The 19,158-nt window shown below is 45.3% G+C and overlaps 1 protein-coding gene across 1 annotated transcript in view; it reads right to left on the bottom strand.

Annotated features, from left to right (window-relative positions):
• Positions 1–19,158, bottom strand: part of ZDHHC9 (zDHHC palmitoyltransferase 9) — a 245,746-nt gene that overhangs the window by 195,163 nt on the left and 31,425 nt on the right. The window contains exon 2 of the mRNA XM_086918808.1: positions 7,826–8,137. Within this exon, the coding sequence (XP_086774934.1) occupies positions 7,826–7,992 (167 nt within the window). The 5' untranslated portion in view covers positions 7,993–8,137. The remainder of the gene's footprint in view (positions 1–7,825; positions 8,138–19,158) is intronic.

The raw sequence follows: 19,158 nt of genomic DNA, 5'->3' as shown, positions 1-19,158 counted from the left end.
CACGCACTGGTAAAGTAAAGTATAGCCCTTCCATCTTTGGCACCGAGGTACGCTTCCTTTTGGATCGATGTGCACATAATCAGAGAAACTGAAGTTGCTCTCAGTGCAGACAAGCAAATTACTGAAGTGAGCGGACTGGCTCAGCCTCCATGTTGTGGTGAGCAAAAACATGAAAGACTGCTGAACAGATCAATGGATGAGGAGAACTGGCCATAAGCCTCAGGTATGTATAGATGGATGCCTTTTTCATTTATGATTTTTTTCATCACATTTTGTGGCCAAAAGAAAGCCGTATCTAGTCCAGACCTAAAAATTAGTTTCTTAACAGCCAACCTCTCCTTTCGAAGGTAGGGTGCTCCTCCACACTTTGAAGTTATAGGCAGATTAATGGCTAACACACCGCTGTCATCACAACATATGAAAAGGTGCTTTTTTGAAGAGCGTTCGAGTGACTCCTGCTTCTTAGATCCATCAAAAGCCATCTCAGTACATGCCTTCAAATCAGTACTCCTAAAACACCGGTTTCAATTTAAACCGGCTCGGTCAATCCTAAAATTTACATAGGCCATCCTGCACCCTCTGTGGCAAATATTCTCACAAATGCAATGACTTGTATTCAACTTGTCATCCTACACCTCCTATACATTATTTATGTTACTGCCATTTGCCTATCCGTTAGGGTTTGAAACACTAGAGGATGTGGAGAAGGAATAAGAGGGGGTAATATCTACTTAATCTTGAAAATACCCACCTTCAGAGAAGGAAAACGAGGGTCCCGCGGGTACCCGTCGAGACAACACATTTTTAAATTAAGACCACTAACTTATACACTGGCTTTAAATCTCACTTTCCGATTAAAAAGGCCCTCCTTCCACAGTGAACAGTGTTTTGCCTCAAACACAGCTGCCTGTAACAAGCACGGTTTGCTTCCCTCTGCAGGAGGAAGAAAGCTGTACTAGGTCTAGCAGCATCAAGTGCTTTAAATGGTGCACCTTAAAAAGAAACGAGCAGTTACCTCACAGGTAAGAGCTTCACCAGAGCTCATCAATTCTATGAAAGCAAGTAAAGCGCACACACCACATTTTTGCGAGAAAACCAAAAAACACTTCCGACAGAAATAAACATTCCCACAGAACTTAAGGATACGCACTTCAATCACATTTGGTCTAGTTGTGACAGGCAGCTGGAGGGTCGACCTAAAATCTGCTGAGTCTCAGCAATGACGCGCAACATCCTTGGATTCTGGGCAAATCACTTAATCTCTCCAAGCCTAACAAAATGAATATGTTGGTCTGTAACACAACTGGTGGTCATGTAAAGCGATCCGATACCTTCGGGTCGAGTTTGCGCTATATAAAACATAAACAAAAAAACTAAATAAAACTTGCAACAAGAACTGATTTTTCTTCTCCAAATAACACTTCAGACAATTATAGCGATGAAGTGCAGCTGCAATCAAATTCATTAACCGTGATTTGCCAACAACTCTAACAAAACATAGGGCATTGCCATTGTACTGTGATTGAGCATCCCCCCCATTTAACTCGTTTTTTTCCAATTTGTTGGGTGTGCCTACCTAAAATCTAATGCCTTAAAACCTGCAACACACAATGCCACTTCAAATCCTTTTCAACAAAGTAATGTAAGAAATGCTTGAATTAAAGTCACCCACTGGCAATCGTTTCGTTTGCATTACAAGCAACCATGTTTCCACACTGTGTAACGTTAGAGAAAGACCAGCAATATGAATATCAGCATTGGTCTTGCTCCATTAGGAATAGTTCAGCCCAAATTACCAGGCCAGGTCCCCGCCAGCTAGGAACATAAGCAACAATAGACCGAGTCTAGGGGTATTGCTAGAGTCCTGTAGCACACTACACAAGCGATATATCACTGATGAGGGCTAAACTGTTTCTATTCACTTGACTCCAATGAAGCAGTGTGTGACCCTATTTTCCCTTTACACTAGATCCCATAGCGGCAAAACTACTTCTCACACCACTTTATGGAGGACACCAAAGAAAATGTTCCCTTTTTCCCTACCTCCAGACCAGCTAGACCTACAGAATCTCCAGTGCTGCAAAGACTTTTTTCCACTGCACCAACCAAAAAAAATAATCAATAATGTAATTTGATATTTACCTGGTTCTGTTAATCCTTTACCCTCTGTAGCAACTTTGGGGTGCATTAAACAGAGTAAAGCTTCTTCACCATGGTCATCTTGTGCGACACTTCTGACAACTGAAATTCCGTCCAAGAGACAGGCTTCCACCTCAACTGCCACTACACCAAGTTGTCAATTCACTTAATTTCTCAGCGAGATGAACTGCTTCAACAGTTGTGCTAGGCCTCCTTGCTAACTTTTCAAACTCCTCCAAACCCTAGTAAATATTGTAAACTGCACATAGTTCTCCCTCCCAAGAACTACAGTCATTTCCCCAACCTGCAACAGCCGGGCTGGCTTATAGTACATACCAAAGTCAAGATGCAGATTGGTTTCACACCTCACAATCCTCTACAGGTACTACTCCCTTCCATTTCATAGAACATCTGGAAACTCACTGATCATCTTCAGAAGGGTCCTCTAATGCCTGCTATTTCAAGTCAAAAGTGTCTGTGTTCACTTCCCTACATACTTTACCTTACGTTGTCTGAGGACACTGCCAATAGCTACTGAACCTAAATGCATAATGATATGTTAAACACTACGATTGTCTAGAGACATCCAACTCTGCTGTATCACTCCTCAAAGTGGCATCCATTCCCATGTACCTCTACCCCATCATTGTAATACAGATTGCTTCTAGGTGAGGGAATAAAGCATTATTTTGAGTTGCAACTATGACGTGCCTAACAGTTTCTACAGGTCAAGTTCTAGCGCCAGATATGGAGTAAAAAAATAATAGATTTGTATGCGATATAAAGAAACAGTCTTACACCACCGACTTTAGGAAAACATAACTTGTTTACAGTTCTGTCAGGAACGCACTGCAAACTGGTAACTATGATTTATGCAAAGGCAATACTATATTTGAAAAATAGTAATACAAAAGAGCGCACACATACACAACTTTTGCCACAGACCAACATTTTCAGTTGGACAACTGACTTTCAAAACAGATTCAAAAGGAGTAAATATGGTGGCAGGTCTTGATCAATAAAAGTCAATCCGGATTGTTTCGTCAAGCCATCAAGGAATCTATGTTCTTGGGTGTATTCGAGGAAGACTAAAAAGAATGCTTGAAAAGATCAGTTTAAATGTCTAAGAAGTTAGTTGCAGTTAGTTTTCTAAAAAGACAGCAGGAACAAGGATAACTCCAGTACACCACAGCTGTATTACTTGGAGCTCTGGTTCTTGGACCTTCTGTTATTAGTAGCAGAGAGGTACCATGAATTATACCTACATTCGCAGATTACAATCAGCCTATATGAATCCAGAAACAACTAACACATGATGCCATAGCTAGCTAGTTAACCCCTGGCAAGCGTTGTTAGACGAGACACCCTCGGGTGGTAGCCCCCAAGCTTTCTCCTTTCACCCCCGTTTTGCTTAATTAGTTGTTGGTCTTCTTTTAGGACTGTGCACAACTCATAACCAGTGCTAAAGTGCTTGTGCACTCTCCTTTAAACAAGTTAAAGTTGGCGTAAAGCCAATTGGCACAGTTAATTTACTTGAAAGTCCCTAGTAAAGTATTACTACAGGTAGCCAGGGCCTGTAAATTAAATGCTACTAGTGGGCCTGCAGCACTCATTATGCCACCCACTCAAGTAGCCCTTTAAAACATGTCTCAGGCCTGCCATTGCAGCCTGTGTATGCTTTTTAAACTACCATTTCGGCCTAGCAAGAAAAACCTTTTGCCACACCTAACACTTCTATTTCAATACATTTAAGTCACCCTTAGGTTAGGCCCTAAACAGCTCATGGGGCATGGCGCACTGTGTTTAAAAAGTTAGACACGTATTTGAGATTTACATGTGCTGGTAGTGGAAAACAAATTAGTTTTCCACTACCTAGGATGCCATTGGATCACCTGGTTACACTGAATAAGTGTTAACTTTTATTTGGGAGCAGGTAGGAATATCATGTTTGGTGTCTGAGGGATTATAACTTAAAGCCCTATTTAGTGGTAAAGTAGAAATGCAAGTCACAATACTGAAAATGTCACTTTTAGAAAGTTGTCATTTTCTTGTCCTAACCATTTGGTGCCTGCAGCAGGTTTCCTGTGTGACATGACAAAGTGCAGCTGGCCTTTGCGTATTCCTCCCAGACAATCACACAAGAGAGGGTCTGAGAGTTGGCATGATGGGCCATCTAAGGAAGGATGAGGAGCGGAGCTGTGTACAGCCTTACTTGCACTTCAAAGACTCTGCCTTAGCTCACACACAAAAGAACTTCACACTAGCCTATAGTGACCGCAGACAGACTGGGACAGGGAGGAAGAAAATACCAAACACCTCTATTGGGGTGAAAACTCCAGATGCTTCTCCCATTTCAAACATAGCACCAGGTGTACAAATCTGATCCCTCAGACCCACTCTGCAGTACACTCTTGGACACTGAAAAAAGGAGGCCACCATGCCTTCTGAGAAGACTGGACCTGCTCCCTTCTTCCCTGGCTACCTGAGCAACTCCATGGGCTACTTAACTGCCCTCCTGTTCTGAGCTACAGGAACACAACGAGCTTCAGAGGCCTCCCTTCAACTGTGCAGCTTATACGCCTGCCTGAGCCCAGCTGACCTCTGCTGGAGTGAGTTCCTGATTCCCAAGAGGTGCTTCCCAGGTACTGGATGTTTAGGGTGGCATCGGTTGAGCTCCTTCTGGAAGAAAAGGAGAAATACGGGCGTTGTTGGCTCTTAGTGACTGCGAATGGGCCAGATTTGTGAACAAAAATTGGCCCATTCTTGACAACATCCGGCAATGCGAAGCCCCAGTGAACCAGACTCTTAGTGCTACAGAGACCACGGGCAACGCGAGATCTGCACTTCGTGGTACAGCATCAACAGCCTGCAGTGACCACCAGCAACTACCGGATCTTCGTGCTACAGCGACAATCCGTGACACGCTACCTGCTCCTCAAGACCTACTTCACTGTAAACTGGTCTCTTCGCCCTGGACTTTGGGTCGGTAGCTTTCAGCTGGACTAACCTGATCCTTGCTTCTAGTCCACACTGCATAGCGGTCGGCCTAAACTGGTCACCTGGTCTCGCACGACCAGATAACCACCAGTGGCGCTTTGTGCTTTTAGGCACTATGCTTACCTTAAGTCTTTGAAATTGCATATCTCCGGTTCTACTGGTCGGATATTTGACATTTTGGTGTCAAATAATGTATTACATTTTACTCTATTTTTCAAAATTGGTGTGGGATTTTTCGTGAGTTTCTTTTCTCTTTAGTACTGTTTGAGAACTGCATAAATACTTAACACAGTGTCTCCAAGTTAAGACGGACTAAAACTACCAGAGGAGTAAAGCACAGGTTAATTTAGTCACTTTTGTACACCACCCTGACAAAGATTGTGGCTGTTGCTTGAGAAGGGCTGACACCACCCTCAACTAACAACCTAATTTCTCACAACCGTGAAGTGAAAACTGCACACCATGACATACCCAGGCTGATTTCTCACTAGAAAAGAAGACTTTCAGTTATTATCATGTTCGGTTTCCTTTGCGGGTGGGAGGGTGGGGCTGCTCTGCTCACGGAGCTGGGCAGGGACGGGGTGGTTTGCCCACTCAAGTGCGCAATGACTGTTTGGGCAGCCCTCTCGGGCCGCCTAAAACAGTCTTGCGCACTTCTTTTTTCTCAATACAGGCTGCATTACAGCCTGCATGGAGAACATGCCCACCCTTATAGCCCCTGGCTGAACATCGGGTCACGGCGCTCAGACCAATCACAACGGTGCACTACAGCGTTGTGATTGGCTTAGGGGAGGGAGCCTGGATGCCTGCTTCATGTTAGCGGGCTCAGGAGAGCAGGAGCACAGAAGACGCGCGAGCCGGCCTTGTGGAAATGTTTCTATTGTAAGCTCCGCCTCTGCGCACCCCTACCGTTCCCTACCCCAAGTGGCCCCTACCTGCGAGCCACGCCTGCCGCCCCTTTGGGTAGGGTTTACTTATTTTCAAATCTAATTATTTACAGACCACATTATGGCAGGTCCAGCTCATAAACAGCTAGAGAAGCAAAGTGGAGGCTTGTTTATAGAGCACCCAAGTACTAACTTGATGAGGCTCCACTTGTACATTTAAAGTGCCCACTAGGATTGTTCGTGGCCATCCCGCTGGCAATGCACAGGGAGGCTTCCAGGCAACAGCTGTGTGCTGTCAGGGAAGCCCAAAAAGTGACAATTGAACTGAAGTGATAAATAGTAAAATGGAACACCGCAGCAGAGACCAGAAGGGGGAAAAAAGGATGGATTTCATAAGAAGCAGAAGAGGTACTTTTATTTGCTGAAAACCTTTAACAAACGTGTAATTTGCATTGGTGATTTGTATAAATTATATTTCAGTACTGTAAAAATCTAATAGCATGAAAAATAACGCATGACATGTATATAATAAAAGACGTATTCTTATAAACAGTGAAAGGCTAGCATCATAAAAAATGAAAATCACATTTACTGTAAACAACCTTCCTCTACCACGAGTCCAAATGTACTAAGTGGTTACTAATATTCTCTGCAAAGAATAGGAGCACACGTCTTAAAAATGTGACCCAAATGATTGTCATACTGATCAAGTGACAGGATAGTCTTCTCTTCACTCGGATGTACACATCCTGAATGACAAGATGCTCCAACCCAGATCCCACGCTCTTAAAACTCGCTGGACACAATCTGCCCAAAAATATCTGTAGACTGAGTGTACAAATAAAAGCCACCGTTCCCAGGAGTGCAGTACGACATAGCAGAGGGTAGAAGGGAAAAATTATGGTGGCAGGAAAAGGTTTTCTTTAAAAGAACCAATTTTAAACACTGGTATTTCCAAGTACTGCAACAGGGATCAAAATACTGCGTTTTCAAGGTTTAAAAACTGGCAATCTACAGCAGATATGGTGGAGGTCAAATCATCAATGTTTTCTACATGGATTGATGTCACAAAATGTTATGTTGTAGCGCTCTTTCATAAAACCTGTTATGACTAGCAAACTCAATGGTACTCTCTTTAGGAGACTCAGTGGGAGGAACGTGTTAGCCGTTCTACCACAATTCAAACCTGTGACCTGCAGAGCGCATAAATCTTATGTGAAAGCGTTCAACTCCTCAAGCTATCACGCTGCTTTCCAAAATCCTGAAATAATACAGAAAACCTTATTTTAAGCCAGACGAAGATACATTTCAAAAGTTACCAATCAAAAACAAATGTAATATCGCACAACCAAAATGTACAAATGAAAAGATATCAGTTTAATGACAACCAGGCTCTGTATCCAATGAAAATTATACATATTAAAGCAACCTCTGTTGGCAACACAAATCTCAGTAACCAGCTCTAACAATGTTTGTGTTTTAAGTTTCAAGATATAGAGGGCCCATTCGGTGTAGAGAAAAAAATTGCCTTTCACCCAATCTTGCATCTCCAACAATCACCAAGAATAGGCATATTCAGTGGATGGACACTTAAAAAAAAAAAACTAACTCCAGAGCGCCTTGGACAATAACGCCATTTCAAACCCTGCAATATTGGTAGCCATTGATAATTTTAAAAAACACATAACTCCTTCATCCTTTGGCATCTTTAGCGGGCACAAATGACCGAACTAAAGGCCGGAGCATTAAACCCTGTGAGAAGTCGCGAGCACAAGATCCAATTAGCTGGCCTTTGAACTCACTCGAAAGCAAAGAAGAGGCTGCAGGTGCCCAGGATGAGTATCAGCGTCAGGTAGAAGATTCCTTTCTGGCGGGCCATCATGACCCTTCCATCGCAGCAGAACGTGTTTTTTCCAGGCAGTTTCTCCCATTTGCGGGTCACTTTCTTCCTCACCATCATAACCGACATGGCTCCGCCTTCTCCGTGCAAGGCTTCCTTTTAAAACCAGCCTAGCAGGCCTGCTCTTACAAAGGGGACGCCACCCTGAATGCTTCCCGGCCCTGCGCCGTCGTCTGAGCAGGGCAAGACATCTCTCAGAACACAGCCCGAGCCCCTGGAAGGAAGGGAAAAAAGAAAATTAGAAACATCCAGATCACCCATGCTCGTGCGCGGCCTAGCCAGAAGTATCAAGCAAGAGCGCGCTGCACTGGGCGCTTGAGTTAAGAGGGCAGTTGTCATGTCACACAGGGCATTACAAAGTATGGTGGAGTAAGGCACATGGCAGATGTGATACCAATAACAATATTATTAGACTTTTCACGGGCAAGGCTTGTGCACAGGCATCCAACACAGTGCAGTTAACAACTGAAACAAATCAATAATGTGCAGAAGTAAGGGATAAATGTTCAAGTTCAAAGAACAAACAAATTATTATTAGCAATTAAGAATTAACTTAAAATCTGAACAGAACGTCACATTTCTGGGGAAAGATCTTTTCAAAATATTTTCGATGTATTCAAAAATTACTCTCGTATGGTGTTCTCAAAATGAAAACAGCAGGACGCCGCCAACAATGTTTAAGAACAGCACATTCTCGCCTCAACTGACCAAAAGCAAAGTTCCACTCATGTTTACTGAAAGCAAAGCCCTGTCCCACACCCAGAATAGTGTCGCGAGCGACCTTGAGAAATCGGTTGTCAAGAAGGTTATTTGTGGTGTGCCTGCAGTGCTGCTCTCCTAATCTTTGTCAGCATGCAAGTGAGAAGTGGGACAACATCAGTAGTTGTTTTTCCGAATTGATAGGAAACCCGCCCTTAAAGCTTTATGATGCGACTCGACTACCATATAATTACAGTGGAGGCGAAAGCTTCCCAAAAGTAGTGGTGAGAGGCAGAAACTCCACATACAATTACTACGAAGCCAGCGTTTTTAAATTTAAAAATGAAAAAGTAATCCACACAAAAATGTGATTAAATTTACAAACCAAGAACACCGAACCTCATTAAACCCTCCCTAAACTAGAAACCTGTGTAAGAATGACCCCTTAGTGTAAAATAATGTAAACCCCCCTTCTTGGGGTGTTTGGCCACAAAGATCTTCAAGTAGGGATACAAAATGTGAAGCCCCTTCCTACTGTATTAAATGGCTATGGACAGGGCCACTGGAATAATGCAGCAGGAGAAGGCCAAATTATGCAGGGTGATGCAGCACATTTAATAGCATTACTTCATTATTTTGAACTTTTTAACACTTGTTTAACACTGTCTGGGTATTGAGTGCACCTCATCAGTACTAGTTTAATACCCAAATTGTAACGTCCTGAACGTCTCAGGATCGTTTACAGACACAACAATGAGGACACAACCACTTGTGTATGGTTAGTTATTTTAATGAAGGTATAAATCATACAATAAGTAATCAAAAGATATAGTCACTGGAATCCTCCAGTCTTTCTATGTTACCAACCCACAGCCCGGATGGTCCTAACCGTCCTCTGCATATACGCCGGTCCCGGCGTATGCCAACAGAGGGCAGATAAGTAATGGCCGACAATGCCAATCGGTAGGCTGTGAGGGACACGAAGAGTGAAGGGGAGAACCTAGGAGTCAGGGAAACACCCAGCCAGGGTCTCTACCTGAAGGGAGCAGCCGCTCAACCTCTTCCTCGTACTGCACCGGGACGCGAAGTCACCTCCTGGTGATGCGTCACCGATGCCCAAATCAAAGTGAGATAACGGAACAGAGAGCAGCCGCTCGATCGATCCTGTGGACTTCCTAGTCTGTAACGCGGCAAACACCTCCCGGTGTGCGTTACAGCTGGTAGTCACTGTATCTCGGGTCGGGCTGGGAGCTACGGCTCCTACCAGCGCAAGTGTCAAGGCGCCTAGACTCAGCCGAGTCAAGGCGAAGCTCAATGGTTGTCCGGTAGAGCTTCCGGGACAGAAACAGGTTACGCTTGGCAAGACACGGCCCAGGGAGTAACGACTCGACCTACCTCCGTTCTTGCCTGACTGGAGTACCACTCCAGAACGCTGCTCTTCACGAAGCAGGTATGTCGGTGGAAACACAATATCCGACAGTGTTCTTCCTCCGGGTTCCTCCTTTTATAGGGCGTGTTTCCTTGAGTTATGTAACGGCTCTCCCGTTTACATAACATTCGTAGTCGCTAAGCATCCTGGGATTTGTAGTCCGTGTTTTCTGGTGCTGGTTACCCTTTCCTGACGGGAATTCTTGACACAAATATAGCAATAAGCAACAGAAAGGTGAACAGTCAACCTTTGCAAAAGGCCTTCCACTGCATGGTAATGTGTGCCGCTGGGGTTTAAGTAACTTTTCAAGCGTTTGCGCTGGAAACAAAATTTGTTGTTAAAAGCTGCAGCAGATGATTGATTATGTGGCAAAATTATAAATATTGAAAAATCGCCGCAGCTGGACTATCGCATAATACCAGTTGCCTTGTGTTGGACCTGCGATGGGCAAGCCCAGCACAAAGGGGGTAGCTTGGCTCAAGTGTCAAGGCAAGTGAAGGCTATCGTGTTAAGCCGGCTTCGACCCAATAATATCTCCTTGAACAACCACCAAAAAGGACACCACACCACTGTTGTAGAAAAATACGATTCCTTTATGTAAAAATTCTCTGGTGTGAATGGGGATCAATTTGGAAAGCACAATTACATTTCTTTTGGGTCACAATTTGCTGGGTTTCGATTTTGGAATAGATTCAATACATAAGCTTAGGAGTACAGTTCATTAATAAATAGATTAAATATCAGGAATAAATATTGTCAATAAATAGAATAAATATCACTGTCTGTGTAGCAGAGTAAATACTGGTTCAGTTCAAGAACATCTACAGATTCATTCTGGTATCGCTGCCACCAATTAAATACTTCAGGAACACTACATTTGCAAATACATTTCAGAATGGAAAGATTACTCTTACAGTTTATGACGATTTCACCATTAGTGTACACAGGCTTCTCTGGGCTTAACAAGGAGTACTGGGACTCTTTAAGAATCACACGGGGGTTATGCGCGTATATCTAAAAGGCAAGGAAAGACAGTGAACACTTCATTTACACTCGGCTGCCACCGGGTTGGGATCTCGGTTTGCCGGTGGGGGTCTAAGGGCGCCTAGGGGTTTCTGTCCCTGCTAGCACTCAGGCGGCACCAGTTCCAAGTCTTTAGACTGCCGAACGGGGCTGCCGTAGAGGTCACACAATCTTCGCGCTCAGTCAAATAAATGCCGATTCACAGTTCTTTTATGACAGCGCTTCCCACCTGAAGAAACGGGCCCACCTCACATCGGCTGCAATCGAAAAGCGATTCAGTCGGGTTCAGCACTTCTCTCGCCTCGCGACGGGTTCTCAGGGGCTCCACGGACCTCCCTCAGACTTCCTCAAACAGGGATGGTTCCCGCCCACAGCTACAGCCGCCGATCCACTGGGGAGGGCCAGAGACAGTAGTCCCGCCCAACGAAGGCTGGCCTTTCCCCGCCCCGGCGCACCACCTCACCTCAGTCTGCGCAGGAAGCACTCTACGCCGGTGGAGCTCGGAGACGTCCGAGCTCCTCGCTGGAGGCGCCTGTCACACAAGGGGCACAGAGGACGCTCGTGGTCGCGGCGAACTTGCTCTCGCCTCACGACCCGAGTCAGTCGTAGTTCGCCACCAGGGGGGGCGGGGAGGCACACGAAAAATCGGCCACAGTCTCTTGAGGGTGACGAGGCACTCGCTGGGCAGGCGCTGCAGGCGCGAGGTCACCGCACACACAGCTGACTGGAACGCCAGTCAGGATCCACGCCAGTGACTCTTGCTTGCTCTACCGCCACACTTCCAGCCGCCTCAGGGGTCAACAGGGCAGGTGTCAATCTGGTGTCAAGTCTGGAATCTCCTTCTTCACCTAGATCTGGAACATCATTATCCTATCTAGTCTTCTGGTCATCTAAAATGGCCGCCAGGGACTGGACCTTATATAGCCAGTGCCCTGAGGTGCTGGCTCGTGCCAGTAGGTTCTAGAACCTTCTTTGGGTTAGGCCAATGACATGGCACTACTGGGGTATTTGGGTCTCTAACAGCCACCATACTGGGGTTCTAGAGCAGCCATTTTGTGTACCTGAGGGAAATAAAGTAATTCCTGTTAGGAATGCGCACCAAGTAAAAGGGCGCCAAAACCTTGAAAGGTCAGGGTTCATGGAGGCTCCACAGGGAGTCACTCTCATGAGGAAAATGAATGGCCACCATTTTGAGGTCATTCATACAGGTTGCCAATCCCAGTCTATAATGTCACAGGTTTCGCTAGGTGTCTTGTGAATAGGTGCCAAAAACCTTGTGAACAACTGGGCGTCAAGGAACATCTAGCCCCATTGAAACAGCACACAAAAAGGTCCTGGTAGACAAAGAAAAGCGACAAATTTTGGGAGGTACAGGGGAACAAAAGAAATCATAGTGGTGAGGGGACTCTCAGAAGCAGACGGGTCTAACACCTTGGCTATGCATTAACAAGGTCTATAAGTTAAGAACAATGAAACTACTACTTAGGCAGGCTTGTAAAATTGCAACACGAGCAAGATGCTGTAAGGAAGGTGATTGATGAACAAAATGAATGAAGCCAAAGTCCTCCGCTCAGCCCGTTTTTAGACCCTTGTCTGATTATGTGAGCTCTAGCAGACTAATGTCTGTCCACAAATGGTATGTTACTTTATTTAAAAAATAATAATAACAGAGATAACAGTAATAGGGATGAATTAAGGCTTCCGGGGTTGGCTGTCAGCTTGGTATTTGGGATATTAGAAAGGTGTTTTAATATGCAAGTAAGGACAGGATTCTTTAGGAGTGGTCTCCAGCTTCTTGGATCACAAATCACATTTAAGAGCAAGTTATCAAATATTATTAGTGTGCAAAATGACACATGCTGCAACCAAAAAGAGTGGAGAAACTTTTAGGTGCCATAACAAAAATATATATCATCAAAACGTATGCACTAAATCATTTTACTGGGAAAAGACATCCAGGTGCAAAATAACTGCAGGAGTGTGGTATCAAGTTTAACTACGAACGTCACTTTGTTCAGAAAGAGACTAGGGTAGTAAGAAGTCAAATTTGGAGTAAACTGAGTGCATCATCAAGATGATATCATTTGGTTGACCCAATAATTAAGGCTAAGAGAACTCCCTAAACACACCCAGGAAAAGTTTTTCCTTTAGGAGAAATAACTCACCCATTGCTAATTACAGTGGCATGCTTCAGCATAGATTTCTCCCTGGTACAAGCTGTATCAGGTGTGGTTTTTACTTCGACCTCGAGGGAGCACAGGTGTAATGGGTGGGGTTCTAAAATGTAAAATTACCTACACGGTACAGTAGTTTTTATCTTTAATTTAGGTCTGTATACAAGATTGAAAACAAGAATTGATGCTTTTGCATTTCAATAATTAGAGCAACTCTAGTTTGTTCAAGAAGTTTCAGCCACCATTCCTACCAAAAATACACGAGTATTTGCAATGCAATAGGTCTCACAGTAGGGAGAGTTAGAGCTATTAGTATTGCAAATGAGCATGCTTTAGTTTATTTTTAGGTCTCGCCTGTCGATGCGCATGCGCATCGAGCAAGGCGAGAGTATTGGGACTTATCCGCTCTTTATCCACACTGCAAGGAATCGTGGCGATTCCTTGCAGTGCCCGTGACTTTTAAGCTCAATGCGCATGCGCATTGAGCTTAAAAGCGCGTGCACGTCCGTCTTTGTTTACCCGCTCCGCCCCCTCCCCTTCCCGCCGTCTCGCATTTCCCCTGTCGCACTTCTCCTCCCCCCTCCCCTCTCTTCCCTCCGTCTTGTTTATTGTACCCGCTCCGCCCCCTCCCCTTCCCGCCGTGTCGCATTTCTCCTCCCCCCTCCCCTCTCTTCCCTCCGTCTTGTATGCCACTCGCAACGCTCCCTGTTGCTGTCTCACACAGATCCGACATTAGTTCATGTTAACTTTGTATGTGGTCATCGATTCTTTAGGATGTTAAAGTTCACAAACTGTTCTCCTGCTTGCAATTGACAATGTACATAACATGTACTGTATTGCGCAAAACACATCCTGCTGACAAATTAGTTAATCCCTAAGCTATAACACGCAATTCTCTGGACTACAAGTTAATTTCAACAGGTATGCTCGAGAAAACCTCCAGTTCCAGGTTTTAAACTCAGCGCCATACACAGGTTAGAACGTGCATGCTAGCACGTTGGCCACGCCACGCAGTATTTAAACAGGACCTCACACGCGGCACTTCACGCATCACCAGCCACATCAAGAAGGAGATAGACCCTTGCAGCTCTGCTCGAAAGTAAGTCTGCCCCACTTTTGCTCTCGCTAGACGGCAGAAATCACCATTTTAAACAAGACACCTTACCGGCACAAGTCCACGAAAGACCCGTATTAACCGCTCACGGTTTGTTTAACTGATTGCACCCAATGTTTATGAGGATAACAATTACTGTTGGTCCTCTCTTTAGACACTTCCTGAATCACGCTAGGTAAAAAGAACTCCGCCCGCGCCTACTATAATGACGCTTATTCTGCATGTTTATTGTTTCAACGAGTGGCACATATGGCCGACCAACTGGTCTGCCACTCACACTTCCACTAAGTTCCTTTGCCCACAATACCTTTCACTTGACTCGGCTGTCCATGACATATCGGGCAGAGACATTAATTACCGTTCACTCTCGCAAAATCCCATGTGTCAAAGGCACTTGACCCCCTAGCTGCACAAGTGGGTTTTAACATCCTCATTTAAACGCCTCTTAGAGTACCACCACGAATAGATTGCCCCCTATGTTTTAACAGTGCATGATCAATCCCTAGTGCATTATGAGCTACCTGAGACATTCTGATGTTAGGTTTTCCTATTCTTTATCCCCGCAGGTAATCGCTTTCGCTGCACTTAACCCCCACCCCCCCATTTGCAGCAGCCCTACTGTCCTGTACCTGTACTCACAGTGCAAGCACCCAGTGCAGCCCAATCCAGACTTGCAGCAGCCGTACTGCCGCTGTACTCGTACTCACACTGAGATCAAGCAGTGCATCTTCTTAACCCCTACTTGCACAACTCCCTACTTTTTCATTACCAGGACACCAAGCAGTTGTCCAGCCTTGCAACCTGACCTGCAGCGCCCCCTTATGTCCCAGTACCGAAGCACACACACATACAATCCCGTCACTACCCTAACTGTCGGACGCGTCCCAGCATCACTAGTTTGTGGCACTCACCCTAGACCCCCCGAAAACAGCAGCGCCGTGTCCCGCTGCTCGCATTCTTCCCTGACAGCACCGCGCATCTTGCCCGCCTCCGGCTCGAAGGAGATTATCCCCCACAGCTGCCCCGGAGCGTGGCGGGAGGAGGGGCAGGGACCAGATAGACTCGCCGCCTCCCTCCGTCCAATCGCATCGTCTGCAATCTGGTATCAATAATTTAATTTATAGGCACGATAAACGCTCCCAGCTCTGGCCGGTGGGGGGATTTGCTCAGCGTTTTTGCATCGGTCTAATTTGATGTGGTGTGATTGGTTATTTAGATCCGCTCCCCCGGCACGCGCCCACTCCCCCCACTCCCCCCCCACCCCCCCAGACACCCCAGCCCGCTGCTCGCCTCACTGCCCGGGAACCTCCCGAGGAGGCGCGCGCGCCTTCAGACCTCAGTGAGGGGCGTAGGTGTCACTTTAAACACCCGCTCCAGGAACTGCGCAGGGCGTGAATAGTTACACAGCTTTAGTGCCCCTTAAAGGTGTTATACAAGGTTTTAAAGGGGGCATGCTCCCTGTATTTGTAGGTACTGGAGCCAGGATATAAATAACTTTAATGGATCAATTGTAGCGCTTTTACACTTTACGAGGCCCAAAGCGCTTTAAGGTAGAAGAGTAAGAGGTTACTCTGTTTTTTGTCTACGGATGCGCGCCTTCACATCCTCACCCCCTCATCCTCACACACCCTCACCCTCACTCACCCACACTCACCCTCACCCACCCACCCTCACCCACACTCACCCTCACCCACCCTCACTCACCCTCACCCACACTCACCCACCCTCACTCACCCTCACTCACCCTCAACCCCTCACCCTCACTCACCCTCACCCTCACTCACCCTCAACCCCTCACTCACCCTCAACCTCACTCACCCTCAACCCCTCACTCACCCTCAACCCCTCACTCACCCTCAACCCCTCACTCACCCTCAACCCCTCACCCTCACCCTCAACCCCTCACTCACCCTCAACCCCTCACCCTCACTCACCCTCACTCACCCTCACCCTCACTTACCCTCAACCCTTCACCCTCAACCCCTCACTCACCCTCACTCACCCTCACCCTCACTCACCCTCAACCCCTCAGCATCACCCTCACTCACCCTCACCCTCACTCAACCCCTCACCTACCCTCACCCTCAACCCCTCACCCACCCTCAACACCTCACTCGCCCTCACCCTCACTCACCCTCAACACCTCAACCTCAACCCCTCACCCTCACTCACCCTCACCCACCCTCACTCACCCTCACCCTCACCCACCCTCACTCACCCTCACTCACCCTCAACCCCTCACCCTCGCCCACCCTCAACCCCTCACCCTCGCCCACCCTCAACCCCTCACCCTAACTCACACTCACCCTCACCCTCACTCACCCTCACTCACCCTCACTCACCCTCACCCTCACTCACCCTCACTCACCCTCACTCACCCTCACCCTCAACCCCTCACCCTCACACAGTGCAATAGGTCTCGGAGCATTTGAGTTAGAGCTTTTAGAAATGTTTATGGCTTTTTTTTTTATTCTTTAGCATTGGCTACAGGAAACAAAAATGCTAAAGATTTACAAAAAAACCCATAAACAATTCTAAAAGCACTAACTCTAATGCTGCGAGACCTATTGCATTTCCAATGCTTGTTTTGTTTGCAGTGCCGTGAATTGACCTTTTTAAAAAAAGAAGAAGGAAAGAGAATGGAGAGAAAACAGTGGAAAAGTAGGAGGTAGTAGGAGTAGAAGCTTATACCCTCTACAGAAGCAAAACCCCCGAAAGCACATCACTCGCGTCGGAAGAGAGAAAATAATAGCGACAGTTTGCACCTAAAACACCACAACGAACACGTTCATATAATTACACCAAAACTGGCAAAACAACGAGAGCGGTTTTAGCCAAGGAAACATGACAGCATAGACAGCAGGGACACCGGGTGCAAATGTAGGAATTAAAATGTACTCCTTTCCTATTCATGTTTTTGCATAAATGATACTGTGCCAGTGAGAGTGGGGAGAAAATGCATATAGTGAGGCGTATACCATGTACAGAAGCTAAACTCTAAAGGCAGAACACATGTGCTGGAAGTGATCATTTTAATTGCAAACAGATGTTTTAAAAGCTGCTCCTGCAAGGTAATCGCCAAACGTGCACGCCATTCAAAGCAATGCAACGCATGCACGTTTTTGCCTGCAAAACCAAATCGATAGGTAAAGGTCTTTTCATATGCAGCGCGCACAACGACAAAACCACAGTTGATATGTTAAGTGTTTAACATCGGCCAATGAAATGCAGCTTTTTCAGTGCTGCATTGAAGGGTGCACTGCAAAAAGCTGCAATTCATTGAGGAAAATTTCCTTACGCGAATGGTTGACTTTGTTTGCCTGCAACCAAACATCATATATATATATATATATATATATATATATATATATATATATATATATATATATATATATATATATATATATATATATATATATAAATAAAACTGTGTTTGACCTATTTCACCTAAGTGATAAAACCGCCGGCCCGCACTTCCATTACACTTGTGTAAAGACAAACTGTGAGGGAACAGATATGGGCTGTATGCTCGCTTAACAAAATAAGCAAGGATTGGCAAAACACAAGTGTTGATCTGTTAGCTTTGACAATATTTATCTGTAAAACATCATTCAAGATGTGGATTTTAAATATTTTAATCCAACGTTTCAAAGTACCTATTCTAGCTGTTTTCAATGGTAGGTTCAAACTGGAGAATATGGGATTTTTAAAAGACGCCAAGAGAAGAAGATCTACGTTTCCCTACTCCCATGACTCTCCCAGCTTACCGATTTCTACTTCCAAAACCTGTGCTCCTGTTTTCTCCACCCCCCACCAAGTACAGCCAGAGGTCTGTTCTGCTCCAGGTTTTCCTAACCTGTCCCACAATCTATTCCGCCAGATCTATTAGTGTGTATGCCCATTTAAAAAAAGTTTTATATAGCGCGAACTCAGCACAAAAGTACTGGAGCCCATTACATGAGCACCAAATACATTACAGAAGGGTACTATCATTTTTTGTAGGTGCGGGGAGATGAAGTCATTTGCTGAGAATAAACAAGTTGTTGAGCTGATGCAGAGACTCGCACCTGGCTTCCAAGGTCCAAAGTCGCCAGCTTTGGCCGTTACAGACACCCTCCCCCCATTTTGTCTCCAATGGCATTTGCCATGCACCAATCCCATAAAGCTCTCATTAACCAAAAAAGGAAGCATTTTTCCTTCAAAAGTGAACATAAGACAATTTTTCATCTAAAAAGTCTCACTTCTGGGGACACAGGATGCACCTTCACTCGTAAGGACCCACCAGGCTCCTATACTTATAGGAATAGAAGGTCAAACAGGAATGATAAGGGAGCGGCCATATTGACATTCTTCAGAAAACAAAATAATATTGTTAAAAAAACACCTGATATTCCACTGCACTTATATCCATATTTCGCTCAAACTTCAATCACTCAAAATGTCTTTCTAGTGAGCGAAGCCTGCCTTCTAATAAGTCTTCTGCGTTCATTAATAGTCCCTGCCAGCTGTTAAAAACAAGGCACTTCATGCATTGTAATGGAAGCACATCTTAAGAGGTAGAATAATATATAGAATAACCAATAGAATGTCAGAGATGAACTCTCTCTTCTGGGCTGATTGAAATAAGGTTATTCATATCTTCAAATCAGTGGCTGAAGAAGAATGGCCTAAAACAGGCTTTGTGTATTTGTTCAAAACAAAGAGGTTTTGACTACGCTAGGCCCAACATTAAACACTGAGAAACTGGTTAAATTTAGATTAATTAAAGTTAAAACAAGGACTTGATGCACTAGTTA

The sequence above is a fragment of the Lissotriton vulgaris genome, chromosome 4_1, assembly GCF_964263255.1.
Source record: "Lissotriton vulgaris chromosome 4_1, aLisVul1.2, whole genome shotgun sequence".
Taxonomy (NCBI): domain Eukaryota; kingdom Metazoa; phylum Chordata; class Amphibia; order Caudata; family Salamandridae; genus Lissotriton; species Lissotriton vulgaris.
This window is presented reverse-complemented; position numbering and strand designations above follow the sequence as displayed.